At 39.7% G+C, this 16,326-nt stretch overlaps 1 protein-coding gene across 4 annotated transcripts in view; it reads right to left on the bottom strand.

The window, feature by feature from the left end:
* CCDC14 (coiled-coil domain containing 14) overlaps positions 1 to 16,126 on the bottom strand; it is a 39,058-nt gene extending 22,932 nt beyond the window's left edge. For 2 of the 4 annotated variants that reach the window (XM_027536143.1, XM_027536135.1), the window contains exons 1-5: positions 15,802 to 16,126; positions 8,483 to 8,538; positions 8,071 to 8,143; positions 7,753 to 7,822; positions 7,538 to 7,660 (exon numbers count right to left, since the gene is read on the bottom strand). In XM_027536143.1, coding sequence (XP_027391944.1) covers positions 7,538 to 7,660; positions 7,753 to 7,822; positions 8,071 to 8,143; positions 8,483 to 8,538; positions 15,802 to 15,975 — 496 coding nt within the window. In that variant the 5' untranslated portion in view covers positions 15,976 to 16,126. The remainder of the gene's footprint in view (positions 1 to 7,537; positions 7,661 to 7,752; positions 7,823 to 8,070; positions 8,144 to 8,482; positions 8,539 to 15,801) is intronic. The other 2 variants (XM_027536152.1, XM_027536163.1) reach the window with 2 other exon arrangements.
* Positions 16,127 to 16,326: the final 200 nt, after the last annotated feature.

Genomic DNA, 16,326 nt, shown 5'->3' on the forward strand with positions numbered 1-16,326 from the left:
TGTTATGAAAATTAAATAGCACATGTCAACTATCAGTGTCTAGCCCATAATAAGAACTCAATAAATGTTACAGCCATTACCAAATGGCTCCAAAGTCTTAATCAGATCAGATCAGATCAGATCAGTCCCTTAGTCGTGTCCAACTCTTTGCAACCCCATGAATCGCAGCACGCCAGGCCTCCCTGTCCATCACCAACTCCCAGAGTTCATTCAGACTCATGTCCATCGAGTCAGTGATACCATCCAGCCATCTCATCCTCTGTCATCCCCTTCTCCTCTTGCCCCCAATCCCTCCCAGCATCAGAGTTTTTTCCAATGAGTCAACTCTTTTCATGAGGTGGCCAAAGTACTGGAGTTTCAGCTTCAGCATCATTCCTTCCAAAGAAATCCCAGGGCTGATCTCCTTCACAATGGGCTGGTTGGATCTCCTTGCAGTCCAAGGGACTCTCAAGAGTCTTCTCCAACACCATACTTCAAAAGCATCAATTCTTCGGCGTTCAGCTTTCTTCACAGTCCGACTCTCACATCCATACATGACCACTGGAAAAACCATAGCCTTGACTAGACAGACCTTTGTTGACAAAGTAATATCTCTGCTTTTGAATATGTTGTCTAGGTTGGTCATAACTTTCCTTCCAAGGAGTAAGTGTCTTTTAATTTCATGGCTGCAGTCACCATCTGCAGTGATTTTGGAGCCCCCCAAAAAATAAAGTCTGATACTGTTTCCACTGTTTCCCCATCTATTTCCTCTGAAGTGATGGGACCAAATGCCATGATCTTCATTTTCTGAATGTTGAGCTTTAAGCCAACTTTTTCACTCTCCTCTTTCACTTTCATCAAGAGGCTTTTTAGTTCCTCTTCATTTTCTGCCGTAAGGGTGGTATCATCTGCATATCTGAGGTTATTGATATTTCTCCTGGCAATCTTGATTCCAGCTTGTGTTTCTTCCAGTCCAGCGTTTCTCATGATGTACACTGCATATAAGTTAAATAAGCAGGGTGACAATATACAGCCTTGACGAACTCCTTTTCCTATTTGGAACCAGTCTGTTGTTCCATGTCCAGTTCTAACTGTTGCTTCCTGACCTGCATACAGGTTTCTCAAGAGGCAGGTCAGGTGGTCTGGTATGCCCATCTCTTTCAGAATTTTCCACAGTATCTTGTGATCCACACAGTCAAAGGCTTTGGCATAGTCAATAAAGCAGAAATAGATGTTTTTCTGGAACTCTCTTGCTTTTTCCATGATCCAGTGGATGCTGGCATGTTGATCTCTGGTTCCTCTGCCTTTTCCAAAACCAGCTTGAACATCTGGAAGTTCACGGTTCACATATTGCTGAAGCCTGGCTTGGAGAATTTTGAGCATTACTTTACTAGCGTGTGAGATGAGTGCAATTGTGTGGTAGTTTGAGCATTCTTTTGCATTGTCTTTCTTTGGGATTGGAATGAAAACTGCCCTTTTCCAGTCCTATGGCCACTGCTGAGTTTTCCAAATTTGCTGGCATATTGAGTGCAGCACTTTCACAGCATCATCTTTCAGGATTTGAAATAGCTCAACTGGAATTCCATCACCTCCACTAGCTTTGTTCATAGTGATGCTTTCTAAGTTCCACTTGACTTCCCATTCCAGGATGTCTGGCTCTAGGTGAGTGATCACACCATCGTGATTATCTGGGTCGTGAAGCTCTTTTTTGTACAGTTCTTCTGTGTATTCTTGCCACCTCTTCTTAGTATCTTCTGCTTCTGTTAGGTCCATACCATTTCTGTCCTTTATTGAGCCCATCTTTGCATGAAATGTTCCTTTGGTATCTCTGATTTTCTTGAAGAGATCCCTAGTCTTTCCCATTCTGTTGTCTTCCTCTATTTCTTTGCATTGATCGCTGAGGAAGGCTTTCTTATCTTTTCTTGCTATTCTTTGGAACTCTACATTCAGATGCTTATATCTTTCCTTTTCTCCTTTGCTTTTCACTTCTCTTCTTTTCACAGCTATTTGTAAGGCCTCCCTGGACAGCCATTTTGCTTTTTCTGCATTTCTTTTCCATGGGGATGGTCTTGATCCCTGTCTCCTGTACAACGTCATGAACCTCATTCCATAGTTCATCAGGCACTCTGTCTATCAGATCTAGGCCCTTAAATCTATTTCTCACTTCCACTGTCTAGTCATAAGGGATTTGATTTAGGTCATAACTGAATTGTCTAGTGGTTTTCCTTACTTTCTTCAATTTAAGTCTGAATTTGGCGCTAAAGAGTTCATGATCTGAGCCACAGTCAGCTCCTGGTCTTGTTTTTGATGACTGTATAGAGCTTCTCCATTTTTGGCTGCAAACAATATAATCAATCTGATTTCAGTGTTGACCATCCGGTGATGTCCATGTGTAGAGTCTTCTCTTGTGTTGTTGGAAGAGGGTGTTTGCTATGACCAGTACGTTCTCTTGGCAAAACTCTATTAGCCTTTGCCCTGCTTCATTCTGTAGTCCAAGGCCAAATTTGCCTGTTACTCCAGGTGTTTCTTGACTTCCTACTTTTGCATTCCAGTCCCCTATAATGAAAAGGACATCTTTTTTGGATGTTAGTTCTAAAAGGTCTTGTAGGTCTTCATAGAACCATTCAACTTCAGCTTCTTTAGTGTTACTGGTTGGGACATAGGCTTGGATTACCATGATATTGAATGGTTTGCCTTGGAAATGAATAGAAATCATTTTGTCGTTTTTGAGATTGCATCCAAGTACTGCATTTTGGACTCTTTTGTTGACCATGATGGCTACTCCATTTCTTCTGAGGGATTCCTGCCCGCAGTAGTAGATATAATGGTCATCTGAGTGAAATTCACCCATTCCATTCCGTTTTAGTTTGCTGATTCCTAGAATGTCGATGTTCACTCTTGCCATCTCCTGTTGACCACTTCCAATTTGCCTTGATTCATGGACCTGACATTCCAGGTTCCTATGCAGTATTGCTCTTTACAGCATCAGACCTTGCTTCTATCACCAGTCACACCCACAGCTGGGTATTGTTTTTGCTTTGGCTCCATCCCTTCATTCTTTCTGGAGTTATTTCTCCACTGATCTCTTGTAGCATATTGGGCACCTACTGACCCGGGGAGTTCCCCTTTCAGTATCCTATCATTTTGCCTTTTCATACTGTTCATGGGGTTCTCAAGGCAAGAATACTGAAGTGGTTTGCCATTCCCTTCTCCAGTGGACCACATTCTGTCTTAATCTCTGATTAAGTTAAGCTACGATATTTTGCCTTTGCTAGCAGATGCCATCACCCAACATAAATTAATAAACTTCAAATAGTTCTTAAAATTCAAAGCTTTAGAATTAACATATCTTACTTAAGTTCTCCATTAACTCAATCTATGTGAAACTCTACTTATAATGTTGTACATCTGTATTTAAGACACAAAAATCTTAAAACAATTTATCCAAGACAAGTTAAAAACCATTAAGTGGATGTACAATTTTTAGATAATTCCTGCCACCCAAATATGGAATAAACAGCTACTGCAGATAGGCATTGCTGGATGCCTATTATAATTTGAAATACAGAGAACACTTGGCCTTGATGGGGGCCATCAATGCTAAAAATATTCTGCCTGTAGTGGTTTATTTCTCCAAGATGAGGGCAGAAATATATATATGATACTGAAGGTAGGAGCATGTGACCACAGCATTCAATAGTTATAAAAACGTAAGTAGCTGCTTATTAAAAAATGGTTTTTTTTTTTTTTAAATGTCAGGTGCACTCTTGGGTAAGCTCTCAATGCATTTTTGGAACTGCCTTTCTGCCTCATTCCTCTAAGTAAGCAACAGGGTGGGTGGGTGTGACTCCATAGACACCCAGTGATCTGGCAGGTCTCAGACAGAAAATACATAAGGAGCCCAAACCCCAGAAGACAGTAACACAAAATAGTAAGATAATGTATGTTAAAGTTAAAATGATATGTAGATACTAGTTAACATGCTATAATAAATTCCTAAAATTCTAATTATGACTATCTCACTTGTGGAGAGATGAAAAAGGAAGGAAATGCAGTTTTGCCTATTAGTTGTCAGAAACTGTGCTTTTTAGATAAAGGGCATTTTTATTTATTTTATTAAAAAAAAATATTTTGGCCATATCCAGTGGCATGTGGGATCTTAGCTCTCCGACCAGGCATCAAACTGTGCCCTCTGCATTGGAAGTGTAGAGTCTTAACCACTGGACCACCAGGGAAGTCCCAGCTTTTGTGTATTCTAGGCACTGTGATTAACAGAGCAAAAACCTTGTACTGGCTAACAGCTGTTAACTACAAAAAAAGAAAAAAAAAGATCCTTTCCAGATAGTGCTACAGTGATAAATCAAAGAAAGATGAAGTAATTTAACCAAAGGGAAAGAGGTTTCTGCGTCCAAAGAATAAACCTTGGTCAATGGGAACCACTTCTTATACTATAACCCTAATGGAGACTGTCCTTTGCAAGTAGGTCCTAACTTCTGATGATGACAGTGTAGGGGAAAGGACAATAAGAATATTATATACTGATAACGGGCCAGAACTGCTGGTCTGACTCTAATCCAAATAGGAATTTAATGCTAGGGACTACGAATGCCAGATCTCTCTCATTTGCTTCAGCAAACCCACCTTCTATCCATCTCCACTCTGCTCTGCTCTCTCTGGGATGCTACTCTGTATGGATTACATTATTAAGAGACATTCCTTTATGGGTCTCTTGTGCTCCTACATGTCTTGCTGGGTTTACCAAAGAAAAAGTAAGGCTTTGAGCTAAGCTCTGTACCTGGGACATTTTTCAGGGCTGTGTTTATACTGAGCAACGTTGAGGGATAAGGTGATGTTTTTCCCTCAGTCAAGTATAGGCGTTCTAACTGCTTACCACCAAAGCAATGAATTCCCCAAGCTCAGTGTTCTTCAGCATGTGCAGTTTCCCCGTGGGTCCATCGTACCATCCCACTGGCAGTTGGCAGTGAGGCAGAACCGACACAAACATGCTAATGTGCATGCTGCTAGCTGTGCTATGAGCACAGTACCTTTGTCTCTGACCCAAGAGTCTTGTGTCTCCTGTCAACATGCACGACATAGTAAGGATAATTCATTAGCTTGTAAGAATGAAAATCAGATCCCTGACTAGATATACATCAACAGGGTTCCGGTTGGGTCCAATCCAATGGGAATTGTGGCATTATCAAAGAGAGGAAAAAGCATGCATTCAAGATATTTCAAACTCCCTTTCTATGAGGCCACCTTGAGCTGGCTTTGTCCCTTAAAGCTCACTTCTCCTCTCAAGGTGGCCTACTCTAACAGAACAATATCTCTAGCTGAATCCCAGTAACCTCTTCCTCACCTCATCCCTTAAGACCTAGGGATAGTAACAGTTCTGTTCATGCTGCTAGCACTGGGCTAGCAGAATTCCTTGTGGTTCCCTTATACTCTAATGAGTTTGTAATGAGTTTCTTCATAAATAAAACCCCTATCTTAATTTGGGTGTTCCTATCTACTCTTTCTTGCCAGTCAATTCTAAAGGAAATCAACCCTGAATATTCATTGGAGGGGCTGATGCTGAAGCTCCAATACTTTGGCCACCTAATGCAAAGAGCCGACTTACTGGAAAAGACACTGATGCCGGGAAAGATTGAGGGCAGAAGAAGAGGGTGACAGAGGATGAGATGGTTGGATAGCATCACTGACTCAATGGACATGAGTTTGAGTAAACTCTGGGAGATAGTGAAGGAAGGACAAGTCTGGAAGTCCATGGGGTCGCAGAGTTGGACATGACTTATCGACTGAACTCTGTGGGAACTCTGAACAAATAGTTAAGTTAGGATCCAACAAGTTGCTACCATGGCACCATCGCTGACCATGTACTACCACTCCTTTCTTTGTCCATTAGTCCTCCAAAATAGGTTTCTACTTTAAGAGTTAGACCAGGGGTGAGCATACTTGTTCTTAAAAGGCTAGAGAATAAACATATTATGCTTTAAACAGGCCAGATGGTCTCTTCCACAACTACTCAAGTCTCCTCCTACAACACAAAAGTAACCATAGAAAATACATAAATGAAAATGAATTAGCATGACTGTGCTCTGATAAAGCTTCATTAACAAAATAACTAAACATTACAATAAAACAAAACTGGCTGTAGTATGCTCACCCTGGATTAGACCAATACTGTCCCACTGAAATATAATGTAAATCATATAAGCAATTTAAAATTTTCCAAGAACTACATTAAAAAATTAAAATAGGTAACATTAACTACTATAATGTTTTATTCAAATCAATACAGCCAAAATATTAACATTACAATATGTGATTAACATTAATCACTGAGATATTTTATTTTTTTGCATTAAATATTCTAAGCATACTGTGTATTTTTACTATAAAGCACATCTCAATCCGGATGGTAAATTTTTATCAGAAATCCTTGATCTGTATTTAGGTTTAATAAACTTTACAGTTTAAAAAAGTAGATTCATTTACCAAGTTATTTCAAACATACTTTAAAAGTTTTCTAATAACTAGGTCAAGTATCAGCTTTAAATTTAAATTAATTAAAATTAAATAACATTTACAATTGAGTTCCTTAGTTGTGTTAGCCATACTTGGAATGCTCCGCAGTGTGGCTTCAGACTGCCACCTTAAGTGGCACAGGTCAAGACAATACAAGGCTAAACGCAACTGGCCTCCAAGATAGGTTAGAAAGTTGTTTTCTCAGCCTTGGTTCTGACTCAAGACCATCTGAATTTCAGCCTCTTTGCCTGAATCCTGATCTCTAATACCCAGAACTAGTGCTGTACATGACTCAAACCCCTTACCTAAGCTAAATCTTACTGTACTCTGCTGTACTAACATTTTTGGCCCACCTGAACTGTGAACTAGCTGGTTCCATTCTTGATGCTCTGAAATCCCATTATGGACTTTTTCATCTCTATTTTGGGCTACCATGTTCCATAGGCCTCTGTGGAACAACATAATCAAAACTTGCTTATTCTAAACTGCTTACTGAATCATTCCACTTAGGTCAGCAAGTTAACTGTGAGTGTTAACCATCCTTGGCTACAGTCACTGTCAATCAGCGGCAGAGTTTTTTCCTTACATAACTATCCAACTTGGAATTTTACCTTCCTGTTACCATATCTTCTAACTGTGCAGCTGAAAAATTGAGCTATGGATCCTACTTAGAATATATGTATACACATATAGTATTTTTAAAACAATAAATATACACCCAGTGTATATGAAATATACATTGAAATATAAAACACCCAATGAAATATGAAACCCAATCAATCTGTGAATATCATTCTGGGTTTGAACTATTCTCCTACAAAACCTAACCATTTTTTTTTTCTACTTTTCTTCTTGGCAAAGCATTCAGCAATTAGAAACTGAATAGAGGAAAAAAAAATCACAAGCACACACACACACCTGTATAACCAGTATTATTAAAATGTAAGCCCAACTGCATAACCCCAGTAATCTATCAAAACTCCCATAATTAAGTATCATATTTAAATAAATAAGATAAAAAAATACTTACAAATTTCCTTCCGGACTACAGAAGGCACAGTATGTTTTTCATGTCCTTTCTTTTTGGATCTGTATCTTTTGGTTTCTACAGGTCTGGGGTTACATCTATTTTCTGAATATGTTATTTCTGAACCTATTAATGATTAAAACCAAAATTCATTAGCATTAAGAGAATTACTTAATTGAGAAAAGGTGATCAGCAAAGAAGCATTTAAAAAAAAAAACCTGAATCTTCATTTCTCAAAATGTCCCGCAGCAAAGACGCACAGCCATCAAGCCCCTGTACAGTTTCAGTCTGTAAGGAGAAAGTCACATAGAAATTTGTACATAAAATTTTACTGCAGAAAAAAAATTCTATAATTTTAAAATTTCCTTATTTAGAAGCAATTTATTATTGGTAGAAGACATGTTTTAAAGCAAAAAAGTCTTCATTCTTTGTCAGGACAATTAATACTTCACCTTTGAATTTTTATTTCCACTTCTTAACTTTTACCTGAAAACTAATTAAACAGTATACACTATATCTATTCAGTTTACTCTTACCTGACTTTCTGAATCAGAGTGAGTGGGATAGCCAGAATCTGCATTAAAACGGGGTATCTTTCTCAAATTGGTCCTAGAAAACAAGTTTGTTAATACATTTACATATAACACAAATATAATTACAAATAATATATTTTCCCAAAATACATTCTAAAAAGACACTTTCTTTCCACCAAAGGTTGGATAAGAAAGCTTGTTCAACCATGCAAAAGATGGATTTATGCAGGACTTTATGAAGGTTGTAAAGACTAAAATGATCAACATGGGTAGAGATATGAAAGGTTTCTCCCCAGAGTTTTGTGAAAGTAGAGACCCTCACTTAGATCTCTGGGGTAGGAAAAATTTAGTCCATCCCATAGACTTGAAAATCTCTTGAGAATTCCTGAAGTTGGACACTTTCTTAAGTACTTACCCTTTCTTTCCATTTGTTAATTTAGCAGGTCCAGTGTGCTTTCCCGAAGGTATTACCTATGACATGATGCATTATATTATAGGAGATATACAAATATTTTTCTATCATATTCTCAGTATACTGTTTTGACAAAACCTAAAATGTTATTGTTTCCTTTTGTTTCACTTGGTAAAACATACATAACATAAAATAAACCATTCTAAAGTATACAGCTCTGTGGCATTAAACACATTCACAGTTGTGCAACCATCACTACAGCCCATCTCCAGAACTGTCATCTTCCCAAACTGAAATTCTGTACCCCTTAATCATTAATCTCTAATCCTCTCCTAAGTACCTGGTGTAACCACCCTTCTACTTTTGGTCTCACTGTTCTAGGAATCTCATATAAATGGAACCAGATAGTATTTGTCCTTTTGTGACTGGCTTACTTTGCTTAGCACAGTATCTTCATAGTATACATGTTGCAGCATGTGCAAAATTTCCTTCTTGTTAAGGCTGAATAATACTCCATTTTATATATGTACCATGTTATTAACTTTAATAAAATCCACTATTACAACTGAACTCATAAATTTTTTTTTCTATATTAACTGTCAAGCAAGCAACACATACCTTTGTTCCTTAAGTCTTATGTAAGTTGAAGACTGAAGTTGAATTTTTACTTTAACCAGAAGTATCTACTATAGTAAGTCTGGACTATACTCAATCCCTCAAAATATTCTACTTCCCCTAGGTCTTCAAAATACATTAACTCAAGACACAGGGCAGAGTTCATAACTCTGATTCTATTTTTCCACATTCTTTAGAATGCCTGACAAGACCAGCACGTGAAAACTCTACTCATTTGCTTCTACACACATCCAATATGCTGGGAGTCACACAAGAAGCAAGGCAACTGTGCTTGCCTCTGGGGAGGGAAACTCAGAATCTGGGGGACAGAACAAGGGAGACTTTCCATGGTATACGTTTTTATATCTTAATAACTTCACATTATTTAAATATAATGTCTATTCAAAATATAATTTTTGAAAGACATGGTTAAATTTCCTACTCACTCCCTCATTTTACCCTTTAGGTGTAGTCACTGTTGGCAGTTACACTTAGGATTTTTCTTGGCATGTTTACGTATTTCATCTCAAGATACCTTTGAGCAATTACTATTAAACTTTCTGGAATTATAAAGTTTCACTTCTCCTTAAGATAACTTAGAATATGAGGGAGTCAAAAAGCAGCAGCGAGAACCAACATTGGCGGAAATAAGATGCCATGTAACACAACTCTACTAGACCCAAGGGGCTTTCCTTTCACACTATCTATGTTGGTGTCCTGTCCAGGACCATAATAAAAAACCAAACCATCATGCTAAGTCTAAAAACAACTACCACAATAATTATCTTTCAGAATTTAAAAAGTATACTGTTGAGATAAATATATGGCATGATGGCATAATTGAAAGATTATATTCAGCATTTCACCGAAACACATACACACACACATTAGGTCATATTACAAAATCAGGTAAAGAAAATTAACCAGAATAAAGCACCCTGCAACAGTGTGATACTGGAAGATTCCCTTCAAATTTATTTTGTATTCTTTATTTTGAAATAATAGTACAAAGAACAGTATAATGCTACCAAGATTCCACAACTGCTGACATTTTACTACATCTGCCATCTTCTCCCTTTCAAAAATGTATAGTATTACTTTTTGTCTGAACCATTTCAGATTATGTTACAGACATGATACTCCTTTATATTTATTTACTCCTAAATATTTCCTAAGGACAAGGTCACTCTCTCATAAAACCAAATTATCAAAATCAGGAAATTAACAGTGAAACCATACTATAATCTAATCTACAGATCTTATTCACATTTTGCCAATTATCAAAATACTGTCCTTTATATTAAAAAAAAAAATTATGGCCCTTATCCCATAAATCCAGGATCATACGAAGCATTTTAAGCTGTCATTTCTCTTTTGTCTCCTTTACTCGGGAACAGTTCCTAGAGGTGTCATTCATTGTCTTTTACAGCCTTGACATATTCAAAGAATATGAGCAGTTACTTTGGTAGAATGTCCCTCTGGTAAGCATTTAGACTTGTCTGCTTCCCCTTGATTAGATTCAGGTTGTGCTTTTTTGGCAGGAATATCACAAAAGGGATGTTGTATTTATCTCAATACCGTATGAGCAGGCATATATTAGTTTGTCCCATTACTAGGGATGTAAAGTTTGATTATTTAAGGTGGTGCCTGCCAGATTTTTCACCAGGTTACTATTTTTTCCTTTGTAAATATTAAGCATTTTGTGGGGAGATACTTGAAGATTATGCAGACATCCTATTCATCAAACTTTCATCGAGTAGCATTCATTGAGGATTCCTGCCTTAATCATTTGTCAAATAGTGATTTTTCTAACTTACATCATTCATTCTAGATTTATTAGCTGGCATTCAACCTTAGTGAAGTACTTCATTGAAGTACTTCTTTGTTCGCTAGTATGGACTCATTGATTCCTAGTTTATTTAATGGGTTCTGATGATTATCATTATTTATATTAATGCTCAAACTGTCCCAGATTCTGCCAATAGGAGTCTTTTCAAACCAGTCCCTGTATCATTTCAACACATCACCATTATTTTTGAGCCATTCCTTACAATAAAGATCTCCAGGTCCCACCCCACCCCCCAACCCCCCGGCTTTTTTTTTCTCCCCATTGTGGTAACATGAAATCTACCCTCAACAAATTTTAAGTGTACATCAATTGTTAACTGTAGTATGATGTTTATGGGATTCCCTGGTGGCTCAGACGGTAAAGAGTCTGCCCTCAGTGTGGGAGACCCAGGTTCCATCCCTGGATTAAGATTGCCTGGAGAAGGAAATGGCAACCCTGTCTAGTATTCTTGCCTGGAAAATTCCAAGGATGGAGGAGCCTGGCAGGTTACATACCATGGGGTTGAAGAGTCAGACATGACTGAGTGACTTCACTTTCACTTCAATTCCACATGTTTACAGCAGATCTCTTAGATATATCTCATAAATCTAACAGAGCTTATTCATTGTACATAACTAAAACTTTATGCCCACTGAATAGCATCTCTCCATTTCTCTCCCTCCAGCCCCTGGCAACAACCACCCTACTTACTGTTTCTATGAGTCTAGCTATTTTAGATACCTCATATAAACAGAATGATGCAGATGACACCACCCTTATGGCAGAAAGTAAAGAACTAAAGAGCCTCTTGATGAAAGTTAAAGAGAGTGAAAAAGTTGGCTTAAAGCTCAACATTCAGAAAACTAAGATCATGACATCTGGTCCCATCACTTCATGGCAAATAGATGGGGAAACAGTGGCTGACTTTATTTTTCTTGGCTCCCAAATCACTGCAGATGGTGACTGAAGCCATGAAATTAAAAGACACTTACTCCTTGAAAGGAAAGTTATGACCAACCTAGACAGCATTTTAAAAAGCAGAGACATTACTTTGCCAACAAAGGTCCGTCTAGTCGGACTATGGTTTTTCCAGTAGTCTTGTATGGATGTGAGAGTTGGACTATAAAGAAAGCTGAGAGCTGAAGAATTGATGCTTTTGAAGTGTGGTGTTGGAGAAGACTCTTGAGAGTCCCTTGGACTGCAAGGAGATCCAACCAGTCCATCCTAAAGATCAGTCCTGGGTGTTCATTGGACGGACTGGTGCTGAAGCTGAAACTCCAATATGTTGGCCACCTGATGCAAAGAGCTGACTCATTTGAAAAGACCCTGATGCTGGGAAAGATTGAGAAGGGATGACAGAGGATGAGATAGTTAGACGGCATCACCGACTCAGTGGACATGGGTTTGGGTAGACTTCGGCAATTGGTGATGGACAGGGAGGCCTGGTGTGCTGCAGTTCATGGGGTCACAAAGAGCTGGACATGACTGAATGACTGAACTGAACTGAACTGGCTTATTTCACTTAGCAAAGTATCCTCAAGATACATTTATGTTGCATATAGCATGATTTCCTTCCTTTTTAAAGGCTGAATAATATTCCATTGTGTATCCACTAATCCATAAATGGACATTTAGGTTGTTATCACATCTTAGCTATTGTGAATGTTATAATGAACATGTGAGTGAAAATATCTCTTAAGATTCTATGTTTAACTCTCCTGGATAAACAACCAAAGTGAGAATGCTGGATCACATAACAATTCTACTTTTAATTTTGGAGGAAATTTCATGATTTTTCATAACAGTTGCACCCTGACATTCCCATGAATGGTGTACAAGGGTTCAAATTTCTCCATATCCTCATCAACACTTGTTATCTTCTGGGTTGGTTTTGTTTTTATGATAGCCATCCCAACAGGTGTGAGGTGATATCTCGCTGTGGCTTCGATTTGCATTCCCCTGATCAGTGATATTGAGCATCTTTCCATATACTTGCTGACCATCTATATGTCTTCTTTGGAGAAATGCCTATTCAAGTACCTTGCCTATGAATGCTACTGAAATGTAGGAGTTCCTTGTATATTATGATTATGAACCTTTTATCAGATATGTAGTTTTAAATATTTTTCCTCATTCCATAAGTTGACTTTTCAGTGTTGTGAGAAGCTGTGCAGCTTTTTACTTTGATATATCCAGGCCCCAATCCTAGAGTTGACCATTTCCCCAAAAAGTAGTGATTCCTTCCCGTGGACAACAGTATTTATTAATAGAAACCAAGATCTAGGCACTAGCTGTACTCTTTGCTACTGAGGCTTCATATGGATTATTTAGTCATCATGACCAGACAGTTGCAATTTTGAGTGTTGTGTTTTTACTTTCAAATCTTTTTCCATATTAAAAAAGTTCAAAAAATTTTAACAGTTGTATACTATTTTCATAAATGGAAGTAATGTGCCCTTGGAGTGCTTCATATTTTTCAGTTAAAATACAAATCTGAAATAAATCGTTTCATATACTGGAAATACCTTTTCATATTCAGGACTGAAAGCTTAATTATTTGATAAGTTATTCATTGTTTAATGCCTTTAGTGCCCCTAGATACAAACTGCAAAACCACTTTTCAAAACAAGTGCCCCAAATGGCAATACATAAGAGAATGTTTGTTTTATCCCACATTTACTTCCACTAAGTATTAGCAAGAAACTTTTACTTATTTGAGAAAAACATAAGTACCTCTTAGGAGCTGTATCTCCTACCAACAAGTGCAAGATAAAATTATATTTGTGGAATAATTTAGTCTTCAAAGACTTTCATTTCCACTTAATCAACACCCTGTTAGTTATTATTTCTGTGAGGTAGGAACCTACATTTCAGAAAGGTGGCTTGTTCAGAGTCATACACCTAAGAACAGATGTTTAAATGGACTCCAGCACCAACTATGTCAGGCTTTAGACAGGTCTAAAGCCTGTCTCCACTGCTAACCAGCTGTATAACTAGAGAAGTTATCTGAACTCTGCATCCCTCAACTTCCTCATCTATAAAATGAGGATTATTATCTACTTCCTAAGCCTACTGTGAAGATTAAATGAGAATAAATGGCCAACCCACTCCAGTACTCTTGCCTGGAAAATCCCATGGAAACAGGAGCTTGGTAGGCTGCAGTCCATTAGGTCACGAAGAGTCGGACATGACTGAGTAACTTCACTTTCATGCACTGGAGAAGGAAATAGCAACCCACTCCAGTATTCTTGTCTGGAGAATCCCAGGGAGGGAGGAGCCTGGTGGGCTGCCGTCTATGGGGTCGCACAGAGTCGGACACAACTGAAGCGACTTAGCAGCAGCAGCAGCATATGTAAAAGCACATAGAATAATACCTGTCACATAAGTGCTACCCAAATGTTAGCTGTGATTATTGACAGTAATAAACTGTTTTTAAGGGGACTACGTTGTGTTGCACAATTTATGCCAAGTGTGAAATAGATGTTTTACCAGGTTCTCTCATTTAATCTCCTCAATTCTTTAAGGCAGGATATTACACCTACTTTGTAGAAAAGAAAAAGAAATCTCAGAGAAGTAAAAAGCACTTTGCTTACTATCACTATGACAGTAGTGGCAGAACTGGAATCTGAATTGGTAGGTGACCATGACTACAAAAACCATGTTTTCCCCCCTTGCTGACTGCACCAAGTCTGAGTTCATTCAACACAAAAGAAAGAACTATAAGGGTGGGACTGGTCTGGAAGCATTCATGAAGAAAGTCTTGAGCCAAGCCTTGGGGAAAAGTATAAGATTCACATTAATAGGGGAGACAGCATTAAAAGTGAGTTGATAAATAAAGGAAGAGCAAAAATGAAAGGGGAAAGAAGGGTGGTATGGTTACACTTAAGGAGGCGTAAGATCACGACTCTAAGTAGAGGGTCTGCATAAGGCTTGATTGATTGCTATTGGTTGACTGACTGATTACCTGAAAAGACAGAGATAAACTGCTTAGTAGCATAGGAAGATGAGCAATGTCTCTAGCCTGGATTTTAGTAAAGGCACAAAACGGGAGCTGAGGGCACCCAAACAATGTAAATGTTGACAGGGGCCGACAAGGCTTCTAGAAGCGGTACTTGAGCTGAAGGGACAGGAGATGAAAAGTGGAGATTTCAGGGGGAGAGGACATCATTCTCGGCAGAACAAAAGGCAAAGGCACAGAAGCCTGAAAGAACGCGGGCACTCAGGGCACTGTGGAACAAATAGCTGAAGAGCGTTGGATATTCCTGGGATGGAGGTGGGGGCTGGTAGGGAACGCACTGGCCACGTCGAAAAATGGCTGTGCTGACAGGTCAAAGAACTGGGATGTTTATGTTGGGGGGAAAAAAAATGTTCCAGAGTTGGATTTTTAGCAGAGAATTGATGAGGGGTGTGCATTTGAGAAGGATGAGGCTAAATGCAGGGACACTCCTTGGGAGACTTTAAAAAAAAAAACTAGTAGTAAAATACCAGCAACTGTGACGGAAAACCAGCTAATAGCAGCACTTGTTGGAAAAGCTGGGAACCTGGAGTTGATGCAACAACGTCGTGAGGCTCCGAGATATTAAGTCACGCATCCAGCGGCTGAGGCTGGACTCGAACCCGGGGACCACACCAAAGCCAGCGCTCAGTTGGACCACAACGATTAAAACAGAATCTACATCTACAGGCAGAACAACTGTGTTAGGGCGTTAAGATTAGGTACGCACACCCACCCTCCGCCTCGTCTCCTGTCGCAGCATTTTTTAACGCGGCAGCACTGTTTTTATTTTTTTCAAAGGGGGCTTTCCACGTCTCCAGGCCCGAGGACTACCTCCGTCCCTCTCCACCCCCACAGTGGACGCCTCAGGTCCGCAGACCTCACCTGGCCCGGTCGAGATCCAGACCTGACCATCTCTCGCAGCTTCAGAAAAGTCCAAGCGGAATGAAGCAAAGCCGCAAGATAAAAGGAATTAACCGCCGCCGACTCTCGGCCGCCCTTGGCCCGCCCCTCGAGCTTCCGCTTCCGGGAAGGAGCCCGCCGAATGCTGCGCTTCATAGTCCTGGGCGCGCAACCAGAACCTCTCTTCGACCCACCGCACGGCGCCTTGGGTTTGCGCAATAGACCCCTCCCGGCCCCGGCTCGTCACACTCGGCTGCAGGGTGAGAGAAGTCCACAGAACGCCGGCGAACGCTGCGGGACTGGGGCGGGGCGGGGCGGGGCGGGGCGGGGCGGGGCCGAGAGGGGCGGGGCGGAGGAGGGCGGGACGAGGAGCGGGAGCATTGGGCTGACCAGAGTCCGTCATCACCTGGGAGACCTGAGTTTGCTGCTGCGAGGGCTGCCACTGGAGGGAGAGCCGTTGTCCTGCATCTGCTAGGGGAAGTGGCAACGGGGACCCGCCACGACAGA

This window comes from Bos indicus x Bos taurus, chromosome 1, assembly GCF_003369695.1.
Source record: "Bos indicus x Bos taurus breed Angus x Brahman F1 hybrid chromosome 1, Bos_hybrid_MaternalHap_v2.0, whole genome shotgun sequence".
NCBI lineage: Eukaryota > Metazoa > Chordata > Mammalia > Artiodactyla > Bovidae > Bos > Bos indicus x Bos taurus.